The sequence below is a fragment of the Felis catus genome, chromosome D2 (genome assembly GCF_018350175.1).
Source record: "Felis catus isolate Fca126 chromosome D2, F.catus_Fca126_mat1.0, whole genome shotgun sequence".
Taxonomy (NCBI): domain Eukaryota; kingdom Metazoa; phylum Chordata; class Mammalia; order Carnivora; family Felidae; genus Felis; species Felis catus.
Window position 1 is genome coordinate 12,989,797 of NC_058378.1, and position 18,303 is coordinate 13,008,099.

General features: G+C 38.1%; 1 protein-coding gene across 11 annotated transcripts in view; it reads left to right on the forward strand.

Moving 5' to 3' along the window:
- Nucleotides 1–18,303, forward strand: part of LYST (lysosomal trafficking regulator) — a 200,313-nt gene that overhangs the window by 60,384 nt on the left and 121,626 nt on the right. For all 11 annotated transcript variants that reach the window (XM_045039833.1, XM_045039839.1, XM_045039831.1 and 8 more), the window contains 7 exon segments: nucleotides 1,307–3,386; nucleotides 4,805–5,834; nucleotides 7,856–8,017; nucleotides 9,466–9,622; nucleotides 11,840–12,066; nucleotides 12,594–12,660; nucleotides 17,552–17,661. In XM_045039833.1, the coding sequence (XP_044895768.1) occupies nucleotides 1,307–3,386; nucleotides 4,805–5,834; nucleotides 7,856–8,017; nucleotides 9,466–9,622; nucleotides 11,840–12,066; nucleotides 12,594–12,660; nucleotides 17,552–17,661 (3,833 nt within the window).

Genomic DNA, 18,303 nt, shown 5'->3' on the forward strand with positions numbered 1-18,303 from the left:
GGGTTAATTGGAAGGAATACTTTGTTTCAAGGCTGGGTAGAATTCTTTCACTAAGGTCAATATCTGTTGTTAGTTTCTGATTTTGAAAAAACTTACACACACACATATATCATATTAAGTGTATGAAACTTTGTTTAAATGTTTCAGTAGAGGAATTACAGTTTTCCTCTTGACCATTACGTGATACGTGGGATATGTGAATTGTGAGATGTTTAGTGATCTCTCAGGATAAAAATAAATCCTTATATATTGTATTTTAATGCCACGTATGCATTTTAATTTCTGATATGAAGCTCTCTTCAGGAGATTAAGGTCTTGTAAGATTGCCATCCTGCTTATTGGTTGATTCACTAACTCTCTGCTCTTACTTACTTCTGATTTTGTAGAATTCACAAATTGTCTGGCGCTTAAGATATCTGGTATTCTTTTGGGAAAGCTGTCTTCCTTGCCTGCATCTTTTGCATCGGTAGAATTTGTCCAACTCCTTTTAATTTCTCCCCTTCCTCTCTTAATTAAGGCCGATATCTTTTATTTAGAGATTGTTATTTATTTGTTCTAAATTTTAACTATATTTTTCACATAGATCTTTCTACATAGCAGTGCAAAGGGAAAGACCGATTTTCTGAACTTTTTAATTAGTAAGGAAGATTTATGCATTTCCCCCAGAGGGACGTATTGTGCGTGGGCCATGTGCTGGGGCCCTCAGTTCGAAGCACTGAGGACAAAACGGGGATGCCTGTTCCTAGCTCATTGTGAGGCACATTCAGTAATATTTTGAAGAACTCTTTTAACCTCAATCTTTGTGAATAATCTATGATATGCTTTTAAAATAATTTTGGGAAATCTTAAAGTTCTTAGGTTATATCAATAATATAGACTAAGTACTATTTTTGAGAATATAATATGCCTTTGTTTCTTAATTAATGGGACTGTTGAAGGAGATTTGTAATATAGTATGAAGAGTAGTGCCAAATCCTAGATAATCTAGAGCCTCATCTGTTGATGTCAGAGTGTAAAGTATGGTTTTTAAATTAGATTTTCTTCCCTAATTTTGTTCTCCTTTGTTGTGTTCCAAATCAATTTGTATCCCCTGAACGAGTGCCACCTGGGACTGAGCATGAGAAAAATAATTATGGGGGGAAAGTGATCTGGAGACATAACACATCGCTAAGGGAAATCAGCCCCAGTAAAAATTAACGGAGGAAAAGCTCCTGAAGTGGAAGATAAATAAGAGAATAATCACCTACACAAATTGGGTTTGAAAACATATTAAGGTATTCTAAATTTTCTTTCTTCATTTTATTAGATTTTAACCTACCGTTCTCAGCTGATATAATCCTGGCCAAAGAAAAGAACTCAAGTTCACAAAGATCTACTCAGGAAAAATTATATTTAGAAGGAAGTGCCCCGTCCGGTCAGGTTTCTGCAAAAGTAAATGTTTTTCGAAAAGGCAGACGACAGCGTAAAATCACCCACCGCTATTCTGTAAGAGATGCAAGAAAGACACAGCTCTCCACCTCAGATTCAGAAGCCAATTCAGATGACAAGAGCATGGCAATGAATAAGCACAGAAGGCCCCGTCTGCTACAGCATTTCGCAACACAGTCTCCTAAAGAAGACCACCTTACAGCTAAACTTGACCACTTAGCAACCAAAGAACGGACTCCTCCCGACACCATGGCTTTGGAAAATTCCAAGGAGGTCCTTCCAAGACAGGAGTCAAACACCGACATTTTGAGTGAGCCAGCTGCCTTGTCGATTCTCAGTCACATGAACAATTCCCCATTTGACTTATGTCATGTTTTGTTATCTTTACTAGAGAAAGTTTGTAAGTTCGACATTACCTTGAATCACAATTCTGCTCTAGCAGCCACTGTAGTGCCCACGCTGACGGAATTCCTAGCGGGCTTTGGGGACTGCTGTAGTCTAAGGGACGATTTGGAGAGTCAGATGGTTTCTGCAGGCTGGACTGAGGAACCGGTGGCTTTGGTTCAACGGATGCTCTTCCGAACAGTGTTGCATCTTATGTCAGTGGATATTAGTGCTGCAGAGGTGATGCCAGAAAATCTTAGAAAAAACTTAACTGAATTGCTTAGAGCAGCTTTAAAAATTAGAACTTGCCTAGAAAAGCAGCCTGACCCTTTTGCACCAAGACAAAAGAGAACACTACAGGAGGTTCGAGAAGGCTTTGTGTTTTCAAAGTACCGTCACAGGGCCCTTCTCTTACCTGAGCTTCTGGAAGGAGTTCTGCAGATCCTGATCTGTTGTCTTCAAAGCGCAGCTTCTAATCCCTTCTTCTTCAGTCAAGCCATGGATTTGGTTCAAGAATTCATCCAGCACCATGGGTTCAACTTGTTTGAGACCACAGTTCTTCAAATGGAATGGCTGGTTCTAAGAGGGGGAGCTCCTACGGAGGCCGCAGAGCATCTGAAGGCCCTAATAAACAGCGTGATGAAAATAATGAGCACTGTCAAGAAAGTGAAATCGGAGCAACTTCATCACTCAATGTGCACAAGAAAAAGGCACAGACGGTGCGAATACTCGCACTTCATGCACCACCACAGGGATCTCTCAGGTCTCCTGGTGTCGGCTTTTAAAAACCAGGTTTCCAAAAACCCGTTTGAGGAGACCGCAGACGGAGAGGTTTATTATCCCGAGCGGTGCTGTTGTATCGCGGTGTGCGCCCACCAGTGCCTGCGCTTGCTGCAGCAGGCTTCCCTGAGCAGCACTTGTGTCCAGGTTCTGTCTGGTGTGCACAACGTCGGAATATGCTGTTGCATGGATCCCAAATCCGTAATCATTCCTTTGCTCCACGCGTTCAAATCACCGGCGCTGAAAAGTTTTCAGCCGCACATACTGAATATCCTTAACAAACTTATTCTGGATCAGTTAGGAGGAGCCGAGGTCCCACAGAAAATGAAAAAAGCAGCTTGCAACATCTGTACCGTTGACCCTGACCAGCTAGCCAAATTAGAGGAAGCACTGCAGGGAAGCCCATGGGAGGCTGAACCTTCCCCAAGCCCGTCCAGTCCCTCTCACAGATCTCAAGGGATCCTGCCCAGCAGTGGGTCCGAAGACTTGTTGTGGAGATGGGGCGCCTTAGAGGCTTATCAGAATTTTGTTTTTGAAGAAGACAGGTTCCGTAGTGTGCAGATTGCAAATCACATTTGCACTTTAATCCAGAAGGGCAATGTAATTGTTCGGTGGAAGCTGTATAATTGCATATTTAATCCCGTGCTCCAAAGAGGCGTCGAGTTAGCACGTCACTGTCAACACCTTAGCATTACTTCAGCTCAGGCCCATGTGTGCAGCCATCATAACCAGTGTTTGCCTCCGGAAGTGCTTCAGATTTACTTAAAAACTCTGCCTGCTCTGCTTAAATCAAGGTTTGTATGTGCGCGTGGGTGCAGATGTTTTTTTCTTGTATGCTTTTGAATGTCTTGACCTTTTATTCTTTCCTAGGATTTAAGTTTAGTTTAACAACAAAGAATGAATGTTCCCATCTCAGGTCAGATTTTTTTGTTTTTTTTTGTTACCTTGATTGATTGATTGATCTATTTATTTCATTTTACTGGAGGGGTTATAGGGCAGAGCATAGAGCCATTGATTTTAATTTCTCAGTGGGGAAAAAAAGTGAAGTTTAAATATATCGCTGAGGGGAAAAAAATGGACACAACATAGATACCCAACAGCAGGGGCAAGGTTAAATTAATTAATTTATATTTACTTGATAGAATATTTATTAGTCATTAAAAAGAATGTTTACAAAGAACTTATAATGTTTTATAAAACATAGAAAATTAAAAATATCACCCACTTATTTACAACCTTGTAAACTATGCACCTACCTAAAATGCTAATTATTTGTCAAGACAGTAGATTTAAGGGAATTGTTATTTCTCAAATACCATAGCCACCTTTATTATGTGTACAATGCATACAGAAAAATATAGAAAATACAGATAAGCAAAAAGAAGCAAAATAAAATTACTTAGAATTCTACCAATGAGTGTTTTAGATTTTGTGATTGTCAAGTACTTAAAAAATAATTTTATGAGTAAAGCTAGCTTCTGATAGTCTGGCCTTTCAAATTAATGCATATATCATTTTAAAAACATAATAAAATATAACCTATCATTATCTTTACAGTCTTTTTTTTTTTTTTTTTTAATTTCTGACATTCTGACATTGTTTAAAAAGATCTGACTTTATTCCAAAGTTTTGTAACTCTTTGGTATATTTGTGGACACCCTGGATCTTTGCTGAGCTGATTCATATTAGTTATTACTAGGATTCCAGTGATCCAGTCCCGAGAATCTCACCTGAGACAGGGCTGAAAATCTTCAGCTCGGTAGTTTGGTTCCTTCCCTTTGTGAGGGGCAGGTGTGAAACAAAAAGTCTCGATAGACCATTGGGCAGACAAACAAATGGACACACAAATGCCTGCCTGCTTGCAGCATTCGTCCATCTGAAGTGTGGAGGTGGTTGTGGCATTTAGAACTTGTATAGAATCTGCCATTTGGGGAAAAGTATTTTTCCCTGAATTGTTTCATTTAACTTGGGATGCATGTGATCCAGTCTTTCTAGATGATGCTTGAGTCATTGCAGTGTTTAAAGAAGGATGTGAAAGCAAGTAGAAAGTAATTGGAGATCCTCATCTAATGAAGAATGTTGGCAAAATAATTGATGAATTGGATGAGTAGTGTATACCACGTGCAACAATGACATATTTAAATGGTATATTTGCCTCTGTATAAATGACGTTTCTGTTTGTAAAATCTCGTGTATTTTTTTTCCCTCACAGGGTAATAAGAGATTTGTTTTTAAGTCGTAATGGAGTAAGTCAAATAATTGAATTAAATTACTTAGATGATGTTCGAAGTCATTCCCTAAAAGCATTTGAAACTCTGATAATCAGCCTAGGGGAACAACAAAAAGATTCTTCAATTCCAGGTATTGAGGGGCTAGACGGCGAACAGAAGGAATTGTCATCTTTAAATGCAGGTACTTCCTTTCGTAACCAGCAAGCTTATTCAGATTCTCCTCAGAGTCTTAGCAAATTTTATGCCAGCCTCAAAGACACTTATCCAAGGAAACGGAAGTTTGTTCATCAGGATGTTCATATCAACATGATAAACCTGTTCCTCTGTGTGGCATTCTTATGTGTAAGTAAAGAAGCAGAATCTGATAGAGAGTCGGCCAATGATTCCGAAGATACTTCGGGCTATGACAGTACAGCGAGCGAGCCTTTCCATCATATGCCGCCATGTTTGTCTCCGGAGAGCCTTGTCTTGCCTTCTCCCAAACACATGCACCAAGCGGCAGACATTTGGTCCATGTGTCGTTGGATCTACATGTTGAGTCCAGTTTTCCAGAAACAGTTTTATAGGCTTGGTGGTTTCCAAGCGTGCCACAAATTAATATTTATGATCCTACAGAAACTGTTCAGAAGTCATGAAGAAGAGCAAGGAGGAAAGGAAGGAGACCTACATGTACATGAAAACCAAGATTTAAATAGAACTTCTCAATCTGAGATCACTGTGAAGGAAGATGTATCATCTTTGACTATGAAAAGAGACTCCATGCCATCAGGAATGGGTAGTCCAAAACAGAGTGCTGACAGTTTAGGTAAATTAGAGTCACAGCATATCTCTTCCAAAAATACGGGCCATGTTTCAGCTACTGAAGCTGCTCCTGAGGAAGCAAAGGTATTTATGAGTCAAGAAAGTGAGACCTCACTTCAGAGCATACGACTTCTGGAAGCCCTTTTGGCCATTTGTCTTCATAGTACCAGAGCTAGTCAGCAAAAGATGGAATTAGAGTTACCTAATCAGGTAATAACTTGGTCCTTTGTTCAGCTATTATGTAATATATATGTATGTGTATAGAAATATTTTTTTTCTTTTTTTTGTTTTTTCTTATTTTTTAATGTTTATTTATTTTTGAGAGAGAGACAGAGTGCGAATGGGGGAGGGACAGAGAAAAAGGGAGACACAGAATCCGAAGCAGGCTTCATCCAGGCTCCAAGCTGTCAGCACAGAGCCCGACATGGGGCCCGAACTCACCAGCTGTGAGATCATGACCCGAGCCAAAGTCGGACACTTAACCGACTGAGCCACCCAGATGCCCTGTTTTTGGGTATTTTTTTCCTTTTTTTTAAAGTTCTTTGTTTTTACGTTTCTTTGTTTTAAAGGTCATTTTGTTTTTCCAAAGATTGTGTTTTGAGAAGCTCCTGTATGGTTAACACAGTACCAGGTATTGGGGAGGACAGAGGAGTACATGACCCAGTTCTTGCCCTCAGGAAGCTTACAGTTTAGTTTGGAATGCAAAATCCGCGTATGTCAAAGTTACCAACCCTGAAAGGAATTAGATAAGCATTAAACGTCATGAGTGATCGTGGACTTTGTGTTTCAAAGTTCAAACTTTGCAGTCTCGGTGTCATGCTGTCTGGTGCCCTGCTCAGATCCCCTTTACCCCACTGATGCACCCGTCTGCCATCTGCTACAAGGGCTCACATCTGCACTCATCTCCCAAGGACTGCCCTTGGCTCATGGAAATGCTCCTTCTATAGATGCCTGGGAAGGGTGCCCATAGCCAGTGATGGATGGATGTAGCTGTGCAGAGTGGGGACAATCTTTATGGTGTAGTTCAGCCTCCAGAGCTTCTGATGGAATTGGGCTGGGGCTCTGCATTTATTCTGAAATGACCTCTTGGCCTGGATTTTCCCCGCAACATAGCCTGCCTCCCTCATGACCTTACAGATTTCTCCTGGGAGCACCTCTCAACTAAAAAAGGAATCCTGTTTCAGGCCCTGCTTCTAAGGAAACTTCAAATATGGCAGATCGCCTGTTCATAACTCATCCCTAACTGTTCTGTCAGCCAACAGTCTCTCCCTACTACAGTCCCTCTCCCTATTTCCTCCTGTCTAAAAACTTGCGATGTTTCCACATTGCTCACAGTTAAAACCCAAACTCCTTAGGATAGCACACAAAGCCCTTCGGTGTCTTGTTTCCACTTCCTTGCCTGGCTTCATTGCCTGCCATCCTTCACCATGCTGCCATCAGCCGTATGGAGCTAGCCAACAGCTTCTCAAGATGCCACTCTTTCGTAGTACTTCTGTACTTCTGTGCCTATTTTTCTGCCTAGTATACTCTCTCCCTCTGTATGTGTGCTGCCCACCTCTGTTCTTTATGGTCCATCTCACACAACCCCTCCCCTGGGTGTCCCCTGGGACACTTTTGACAGGTCTCTCAGGCAGCTTCTCCCTTTTTGTCTCTCAGAGAACTTTGTTTATAGCTCTAGTATGGTCATCATGATATCTTGCCAACGTGTATCTGTTTCTTTCGCTGGACGGAGGCAATTCCTTAAGCGAGAAGTCAGTTTCGTATCCATCTTTACGGCTTCATTGCCTAATATAGGTACATAGATGAGCAGCAAGAGTTTCCTTCAAAGACAGAAGGGAGAGAGTAAAGAAGGGAGAGGGAGGGAGGGATTAGAATATAAGTGCTTCTTTGACTGTTACGGAATCTCTTAGAATAAGGCGTTTGTAAAATGTAGAGGTGGTTAATCAAAACTCTGAAGTTTCAACTATTTTTTTTTTGTATGTGATATAGTCAATTTATGATACATTGAAATTCAGAATGAAATAAGATGAGTAAAGCATTTGATAAATAAGTGTTATTAATTATAACAGGATATTTGTATAGGGCTGGGTATTTATAGTCATTATACTTTCGTATCTGCTGCAAATAAATGTACTAATAACTTTGTACATCTTAAGTAAATATTTATTTTGTCATTGTTTAATTTTTTAAGCACGTTATTAATATTCTTAGTATCCTTTATTTTACCTTAGAATTTGTCTGTGGAAAACATACTGTTTGAAATGAGGGACCATCTCTCCCAGTCAAAGGTGATTGAAACAGAATTAGCAAAGCCTTTATTTGATGCCCTGCTTCGAGTCGCACTGGGGAATCACTCAGTAGATTTTGACCACCATGATGCTATGACTGAGAAGGTATGGATAACATTCAGTTGTGTTTTTTAGGTATGACTAGCAGAGGCAGACGGGCATGGGATGGGACCAGCCACTGATGAATGTGGTTAGAACACGGGCCAGGATCTGGTCATATCTCCTTCTGTGAGTCATATCTCCAGCACGTGGGATGGACAGTATTCACTCAGTGCCCCATTTCATGAAAAGCAGGAGAGCAATGTGACGTGCTTGTTTTCATCTAATCTGGCAGTTTACTGACAAATTGCTCTCAGTGAGACAGAAATGTATTATTTGATTTGCTAAGTCTCGCGTATAACCGATAGTTTATTAAATGATCATTCAGGCATGGTGATGACTCAGCTCTCTTTTCTGATCCTATATTGGTACAGTTAATATTTCCAGAACTCTCTATTCACTTTAATTTTAAATCACTCAACATAAAAATGACTAGTACTTGCATAGAAATTAGCACAGTTTTTCAGTCATTCATGTTGGCATTTTTTTCTAAAAGAACTATTTTAATATTTTTCCTGAAACCGTGATGCATATTTAGTTTACTTCCCTCTCCTTTCCTGTTTCTTTTACCTTCAATTAATTGTCACCTGTCCTTTATGTAGCTTCTCTCTTAATTTCTCAGTCTAGCCATGTATATGACATTTTATAATCTTCTGCCGGAATATTTTATGTTGCTGTTTGTCAGAACTTTAAAAACTTACTGAAGTAGCTACTAATGCCTTCATCATGCTCCTGGATCAATTGGTTAACTGGAAAATGTTACAATACCTCCTTTAATCTACCTTCTATTAATGTTGCAGCGATAAAGCACTATGAGATTCTGTAAGTGAAAATGTTTTCTAAAGTGAATATCTTCGTAGCATTTTTATGAGAAAAGCAAGATTTCAGGCTGCACGATACTACACAGGAAGTTAATGCTGGATTCTTGATTTCTGAGAATCAAGAATATATGTAGATAGTCTCATTCTGAAATCTTAAAATTAATCCCTTTGAACAATTTTCCTGTCTACTCTGGTTATCTAATTTATGAAACATTTCATTTATAAAAATCCTATGGAAAAATCTCTTTCCATGAACAAATGTGGAAAAATGGTATTTATTTACGAGCATACAGTTGTAAGAAGTATAATCCCACCTCATTGTGGTTTTTGGTCATTTGCTATTGTATGACTAGTGGGAAATTTCACAGACCTCTTTTTCAGTAAAACTGAAATGACCTATAGCTTACTCTGTTACAGACCCCCATTTTGGAGGTGTTAATAAAGTCAAGAGATTCTGGAAAATCTTGCTGCATGAAATTCATAATTTATAGTGCTTAATATTGATTCCTGAGATTTTTTTCATAAAGAAAACACTGAAGCTATCCTCAAAATCATTTTCGAGTAATAAATATTCTATTGTTAAAAATGAGCAAATATTACTACTTTTGCCTTCTAACTGTACCAATCTTATAGAGTCATCAGTCTGAAGAAGGATTGTCATCCCAACCTGACGATTTTTCGGAAGAAGCTGAGGGTTCTCAGTGTTGTAGTCTTAAACTTTTGGCTGAAGAAGAAGGTTATGAAGCAGATAGTGAAAGCAACCCTGAGGACAGTGAAACCCGAGATGATGGTAAAATATCACTGAAGTACTTGTGGTTGGATTTGCAAGTCAGATTATTACTTAGAAAAATGGTTATAATAATACCACCTTGGAATTTTGTATTGCCTTGCAATTTAAAAGAGGCATTTGCTCCGTTTTATTTGATCTCAACAGTAAATTCTGGCATTTGTATATGGGACTTAAAACAGATATATTTTGGTATGACAAACATTAACTGAATGCCTGAGAATACAGGGTATAGAAAGTCCCTGCTTTCATATATATTCCAGTAGAAAAACAAGCAATAGGTGTCAGAAGTGAAGAGTATCAAGAAATAAAAGGGCTTGATAGGCGCATAGCAAGCATTCGTTCATTCATTTGTGTACCATAAGGAGAGTGAAAACAAGAAAAGCACAGCCACTAATTGAAAGAATATACATATGTGTATATGTATATACACACACACATACTCATATAGCTTACTTGATTTATTAAACTCTTCTTGTTTGTTTCTAGTTTTATTAAGAAATAATTGACATACATCACTGTGTAAGTTTAAGTTACACGGCATGATGGTTTCATTTACATCTATTGTGAAATGATTACCACCATAGTATCAGTTAACATCCATCATCTTATATAGGTACAATCAAAAGGAAAGAAGAAAAAATTTCTCCTTGTGATGAGAACTCTTAGGTTCTGTTCTGCTGACAACTTTCTTCTATATCATACAGCAGTGTAGGGGCGCCTGGGGGGCTCAGTCAGTTAAGTGTCTGACTTCAGCTCAGGTCATGATCTCATGGTTTGTGGGTTCGAGCCCCACGTTGTACTCTGTTCTGTTCTGACAGCTCGGAGCCTGGAGCCCGCTTCAGATTCTGTGTCTCCCTCTCTCTCTGCCTCTCCCCCACTCACGCCCTGTCTCTCAAAAATAAATAAACATTAACAAAAATGTTTATATCATATAGCAGTGTTAACTATAGCTATCATGTTGTCCATTACATCCCTAGTACTTATTTATCTTATAACTGCAAATTTATACCTTTTGAATTTTTTTTCCATTTCCCCCTCCCCCCACCTTCTGAGGCAGTGCTTTTGAAAAAATATTGCTTGGGGCACGTGGGTGGCTCAGTCGGTTAAGCGTCCGACTTCGACTCAGGTCATGATCTCACAGCTCGTGGTTTCGAGCCCCGCGTCAGGCTCTGTGCTGAAAGCTCAGAGACTGGAGCCTGCTTCGGATTCTGTGTCTCCCTCTCACTCTGACCCTCCCCTATTCATGCTCTGTCTCTCTCTGTCTCAAAAATAAATAAACGTTAAAAAAAAAAAACTAAAAAAAAAAGAAAAGAAAAAAATAATGCTTTAATGGGGTTGGCTTTACCAGAGTACTAACGTTTTATGACAGACTTCCCCCTTTTTATAGGTTTGTCAACTAGCTCTTTTAAAATATTTGTTTTAAGGTTTATATTTGTTTTTGAGACAGAGCATGAGTGGGGCAGGAGCAGAGAGAGGGGAAGAGATAGAGAATCCAAAGCAGGCTCCAGGCTCCAAGCTGTCAGCACAGAACCTGACGCAGGGCTCGAACTTGTCAACCAGGAGATCATGACCTGAGCCAAAGTGTGATACTCAACCGACTGAGCCACCCAGGCGCCCCTCAACTAGATCTTAATTTAAAGAACTCCAGTCCACATAGACATTTATACATTTCTTGACTACATGAACATTTTTTTTAAAGATCCCAAGCAGTCACTTTTAAGAGCACATCAGTTAAATTTTCCAAAATGTAATATTTGGTGACAGTGTCTATCTTTCTTACTTATGAAGAAGTCAAAGTATAGGATTCACCCAACCACTAGCCAAGCCTATTATTTTCACAGAGATATGGGCAGGCAAATGAACCACCCTGTGATTTAGGTATTTTGGCAGCAGAAAGTTTGGGATAGTGGTTTTTTCCACTTGTGCCAGAGGAATGTGTTAAATCTGTATCACATGTCTATAAAATTTACTGTTGATATTCGTAATTCTGTTGAAGACCAGAACTACTTTTAAGCCACTCACTTATCTTCAAATATCCACAAGCCTTGATTATTCAGGATACTTACTGTAATCAAAAGGCACCTTGTAGGAAAGGGCATCGTGAGAATCTTCTTATAAATAGCACTTTGCCACAAGATCTCCTAAATGTTAAATGAGATTTGAAATATTTATTCCGTGTTTAGGGAATAAAAACAATCTTTTCTTTTCCCCTGTCAGGTGTAGACGTAAAGCCTGAAGTAGAAGTTTTCAGCGCATCAGGCAATCCGAAGGACTTACTTGAAAACCTCACAGACGGGGAAATAATATATCCTGAGATTTTTATGCTGGAATTAAATTTGCTTTCTGCCGGTAAAGCCAAACTTGATGTACTTGTCCATGTATTTGAGAGTTTTTTGAAAATCATCAGACAGAAAGAAAAGAATATATTTCTCCTCATGCAACAGGTAAAAGATGCATTTAGTTAAATGTGATCAGTATTTATCATGTTCATGCCCCAGTTACTCATCTCTTTATTTTGAACCCAACTTGCCTGAAAATTATTTGAGATGACTACTTAATCTTTTATAATGCCTCAGGTATGTTTTTACCTATGAGTGGTAAAATCTGAAAATATTTTAACTCCATGGTCCTCTAAAGGAGCATAAAAAAATTAATGTCATTGGCTAACTAATCCTAGTATATTTCTGAGAATGGGTGATAGTTTTAAAATTACATTGAATTTTAATATGGTCATTGTTTTTGAAAAATCAGAAAACAAAAACAGTATAAAAAAATAAATATATATACCACCTAAAAAAAACCAAGATAATGAAAAGTATGTAATTATATACATAGCATTCTTTCCAGTTATTTTAAAGTATTTATATATGTATATACAGTAAACTATCAATTTATTATGACATTACAGTTGCTTCATGCTTTCATGAGGTAAGAAATTTAATTTCTTATGTTTTGTTTTTTTAATCTTCAGGGAACTGTGAAAAATCTTTTAGGAGGGTTCTTGAGTATTTTAACACAGGCTGATTCTGATTTTCAAGGTGCGTTGAAACCGTTAGTTTTACACAATAGCTTTAAAATTATTTTGTTGTTATGTGAAATGAAGAGTTGGTAATAATGGCTTTCGCTGGCATAGTGCTCTGTGTTCCAAAAGTAGCTTTATATGCATCATCTCTCTTGTTCCCCAGAAACACCCAATAGAATAGACGTGGTGTAAGTATCTTGATTTTATAGAGAGCAAGCTCTGGATTCCAGGGGACTGAGTGAGTTGTTCAGGGTCATATACGTAGAAGTGGCGTTACAGCAACTGTAGTCTAAACACTGTGTTGCTGCTTCATCAGATGCTGAGTGCCACTCTCCACTCAGTACTTTCACAGACGTTTGAGGAATTCGTAATGAGTATATAAAATGGCTATATTATATATAATAGATAGAAACCTAGCTTTTAGTTGGAGAAATCTAGATTTTCGTTGGAGAAGTATAACACGCATGAAACGTTAATTCAGGTTTGTCAGATGCTTCCTCATGATTAAATTCAAGTTACGCGTTTTTGGCAAATAGACCTCATAAGTTACGTGCCTTTTGCGTGTGTCGTATTGTGGTTTGTGTATCTGTATCTTATTACTGTGATGTTGACTTTGATCGCTTGGTGAAAGTGGTGTCTTGTTGAGTTTCTCCATTGTAAAGTTGCTGTTTACTGTGGTATTTGCCAAATAGCTATTTTCTATTCCCATTATTACTTCTATATTTATTAATTGGGATTGTACTGTCAAGAAAAGTTTTTCCTCTTCTTCCATTTACTTGTTTAGTGTATGGGTATGTTTATATTTATTGTGGTAGACACTTTATTGTGGATCCTTTTAAGCTGAAGACTTATTTCTAGCTTAGCTCTGAGAAATTCTATTATATTACCTTTTAATAACAGTTTTATTGAGATATAATGCATATACTACGCAGTTCACCCATTTAAAATATGCAGTTTAGTGTTTTTTAGTATATTCACAGTTATGCAACCATCACCACTTTTTTGCTATTCTGAATAACGCCATGAGCACTCATGTACTAGTTTTCACATGGACATATGTTTTCATTTCTTTTGGGTCCAGGGGTAACTCTATGTATAACTAGATGAGGAACAGCCAGACTGTTTTCCAAAGTGGCTGACTTATTTTACATTCCCACCAGTAGACTCTGAGGATTCTTGTCTCTTCACACCCTTGCCAACACTTGTCATTACCTATGTTTCTGGCTATATCCATCCTAGTGGGTGTGACATGATACCTCATTGTGGTTTGGATTTGCATGTTTCTGATGGCTAATGTTGTTAGTCCTATTTTCTTGTGTTTATTGGCCATCTGTGTATCTTCCTTGGATATCTTTGGAGAGATTTCTATTCAGTCCTTTACCCATTTTTATTTTGGATAATTTGTGGTTTTAATCATTGAATTGTAAGAGAGTTCATGTATTCTAGGTAAAAACCCCTTATCAGAAGTACGATTTGCACGTATTTTCTCCCAGTCTTTGGCTTTATCTTTTCATGTTCTTGATGGTATACTTTGAAACACAAATTTTTTATTTTGATGAAGTCCAATTTATCTATTTTTGCATTTGTCACAATGCTTTTGGTGTCATATCTAGAAAGGTCTAACAGTCACAGAAATTTAGTATTTTTTTTAATTTAAAAAATTTTTAAATTTTTATTTGAGAGAGAGAGAGACTGAGAGTGCACAAGATGGGGAGCAAGGCAGAGGTGGGGGAGAGAGAGACAGACAGACAGACAGACGTCTAAGCAGACCCCATGCTCAGCACAGAGCCCAGTGTGGGGCTCGATCCCACAACCCTGGGATCATGACCTGAGGCAAAATCAAGGCACCCTGAGACTTAGTATTTTTAAAAATAATTTTCTCCTCTCTGTGTTTTATGCTCTCTTCTTTTTTACATCCTAATTGTAATCTTAGGCCTTCTTGGATTGACTTTGCATTGTCTTAGCTTTCCTCTCACATTATCTACTTCTCTCTTTTTGTGCTGTGTTTTGGGAGCTTTCTTCAATTCTATTCCAACCTTTTGTTCAATTTTTAATTTTGGTGATTATCTTTTAATATTTAAGAGCTTCTTTTTGTTCATTTGATTTTTTGGTTATTCCATTTTCACATAAGGATAAAATATCTTCTTAAATATATCTGGATGTAGGGGCACCTGGATGGCTCAGTTGGTTGAACACCCACATATCTGGATATATATCTGGATCTAGTAATTAACATCTTAGAAAGATATCTTTCCTACCCTAAATTATTTATGTTCTCTCTGGGGTCAGTTTATCAATTTGTCTTTTATATCTTGTTTTTTCTCTTTTATGTTGCTGATTCTCAAATATTTTTTGAACCTTTTATTGCCCATTTCTATGTAAGAAAGCCGTTGGAGCTAATGATGTAAAAGTAAATTTGTTTTCCTATTTGGCATCTTCCCTGAAGAGGCAATCTGTTGACAATCCCTGATGACTGAAGTTCCCCAAATAGCATAATAAGGAAATCTTTACTTTGGGGGGCTATTAGGGCCACTATTACCCCATAAGACATTCTGTGTACATTAGAAAAGTATTTCCTCGACACATACGGCTTGTGAATAGTGTCTTCGTGCTAAGAAAAAGTCATCCCTTCATCCAGGCAACACAGCCCAATGCCAGGATGCATGGCTTGGTGAATAGCTTTCAGGTTTTATTTTAGTCCCTCTTTTCTCCCTTGGTTAAGCTGCTTGGCCTGTCTGCAGACTGTACTTGTATAACTGGTAGCCCTGGTGCTAATGTTCCACTCTCCAGCTCAGCTTTTGCCCGGCAATCCGTTGAGTTTCTTTCAAGAGTTATCAAGGTGTGGGCAGAGAAGTCAAAGCTGAGCTACCTGTGCCCCATATTCAGGATCAAGGAGAGAGGTAGGTGCTTCCAGACAAACCTTGTATTAATCCCTGCACTTGTAGCCTCATTCTTACTTCCTCTCCAGAATGTAGACAGACAGATTGGCTCCTCCTCCTCCTCCTCTGAGCCCCTTTGTAATTCAGAGAGATTCTAGGCGGCAGCTTCTCTTATCTCTCTGCTCTTCCATCTTCAAGAAATGTTTTTAAGTCTGATGTGCTCCCAGTGCCCACTGACTCCCCCCTTTTATTGCTGTTATGGATCTCTTTTCTTCTTGTAATTCTGTACTTTTAGTTCAGCAAGTTTTCAGTAGTAGACAAAGAAATATAAATATATATCTCTGTCCCCTCATTTTGAACTGGTACCTGTCTGTGTTGAACTTAAAAAAAAGTCTAAGCACCTATATATACTTTATTTTGATCATATTACTTCTCCCCTTCCACCCCCCGTGATTATCTAACACTTTATTTGATAGTGTTTTTTAAAATCAGAATCCTAGTTAGGTTCATACGTTACAGTAAGTAGATATGTCTCAACTCTTTTCTTCTGTGGATGTCTACTCTCAGTCCTTGAATTTTGCTGCTGTCGCTGTTAAAGAAGCCAGGTCTTTTATCATGAGGCGTCTCCTGCATTCTGAGTTTTGGTGATTATGTCCCCGGGAGGTTGTTTAACACGATCCTTTCTCCCTTATATTTCCTTTCACTGGTAGTAAGACCTAGAAACCTAATCAGATTTAGGTTCCATTTTTTTTTTTAACAAAGTGTTTTAATGTTTATTTATTTTTGAAGAGACAGAGACAGAACGTGAGCAGGGGAGGGGCAGAGAGAGAGGGAGGCACAGATCCAAAGCAGGCTCCCGGCTCTGAGCTGTCAGCACATAGCCCAACGCAGGGCTCAAACTCACAAACTGTGAGATCATGACCTGAGCTGAAGTCGGTCACTTAACCAAGTGAGTCACCCAGGTGACCCTACTAGGTTCCATTTTTTGACCAGAATATTTTACAGGCAGGAGTCCGTGCCTCCAACCTGAGGAGGCACATAATGTCTGGTCGTCTCTCTTGGGGAGGTGCTAGGAGCCATGGATGCTCATAGCCTAGGGACTATAAAATGGTAACATGCTGTTATTTCATCTTCTTTGATAAACGGGAATACTTAAAGAAAACTTGCTGTCATCAACTATTTGGTTACCCTGAGATAGAGTTCATAAAGGAAAGGCAGGAGAAATACTTAATTATTTTCCTTTATTGACTAGTTTTCATAGTTCTTACTCTACAACCTTTCATGGGTTTGTGTTACAGGGTAAAGTCAGTGCTATTTTAGTCTTGTTGCGTCAGTTCACTGCTTCTGCAAAACATGATGCTTACACGTGGCTTCTGTTCTCAGGTTGCACATCAGGATTATTTCTGGCATGTCTAAAATGGAGATAATATTTCATTTGTAGGAATTTTTTTGCTGAGGATTAGCTGAGATAATGCATGTAAATGTACTTTGAATACTAAAATGCGTGCTACAAAAATTAATCACTTTATTCTAAAAAGTTCTGTGAATTTATGTACTACCAATTATATTTTATTCTAAACCCCACAATGGAATAAAGCGTTCAAAATAGTTTGTGATATTTAATTATCTTCATAATCTTTAATATTTACACTTTTATCTATGTCATCTAATTAGAAAGTAATACTTATAATTTAAAGTTTCAAGATGAGAAGGTAGCAGACTATTTTATGGTATTTAACAGTGTCAACTTACTTAACAAATATTGTATTAATTTATGCTTCTTTAAATAATACCTTTACTTGGAACTAACCAACCTTTAAGAAAAGTGGGGGGGGGGTTGTCACTGGGTTGGTTGGTTTGCATTTAATCATATTGCTATTTTTTCAGCACATTTTTGGATTATTAGATTGTTTATAATCCACTGAAGATGTGAAACTAGTATTTGATCCCTTTCAGTGAAATTGTTTGTTCTGTGTCTTTAATTTTGTATTGGCTTTAATTTTTTCCCCCCATCTTTCTTTAATTTAGCATGCCAAAGAGTATTGGTGGATCTTTTGGTATCTTTGATGAGCTCAAGAACGTGTTCGGAAGAGCTAACCCTTCTTTTGAGAATATTTCTGGAGAAATCTCCTTGTACAGTAAATATGCTATAATTTAATTTTTTTTCATGGATACCTAATAGGATATTTTAAAACCTATTTGGAAATCACTAAGCTCTCTCTTTTGTTGTGGTAATTATTATACAGTCAACTCCATGTTATTATGTGTGAGATTCTCAATCATTTTATTATTTGCCCACATTTTAACTGTTTCACTTCAGTTTTGGCTAACCAGCCTATCGTTGGGATCATAGTCCCATTACCTCATCCCACCCCCAGTTGTTGTGCTTAAGAAATGCCAAGTAATTTTAATTACTAAAGAGAACTTAATTATGAGTAGTTGTTACCATTTTAAGGATTATCCTTTTTTTTTAGAAAATTAGTATCTACTCTTGAGGTATCTTGTATCACTTCTTTCCATTGGTGTAACTTAGTGACTTTTAGACTGTTCTTTGCTGAGAAACTCATTTTTATAATGAGACCTTGACTGGAAGCATATGCAAATCAAACAGAAAACCTGGGAGCTACTTTCTGTGACGCAAGATTAAATGTCACTGAGCCCTGCCCATTTCCCCACCTTACTCCCGCTTGTGGACCCTGAGAGGACTCTATGGAGCACAAGGTTAAAAACCACTGATGTAGACATTTGGTGACTGTAGTTTGGAGTGTTTCTTTTTTAAA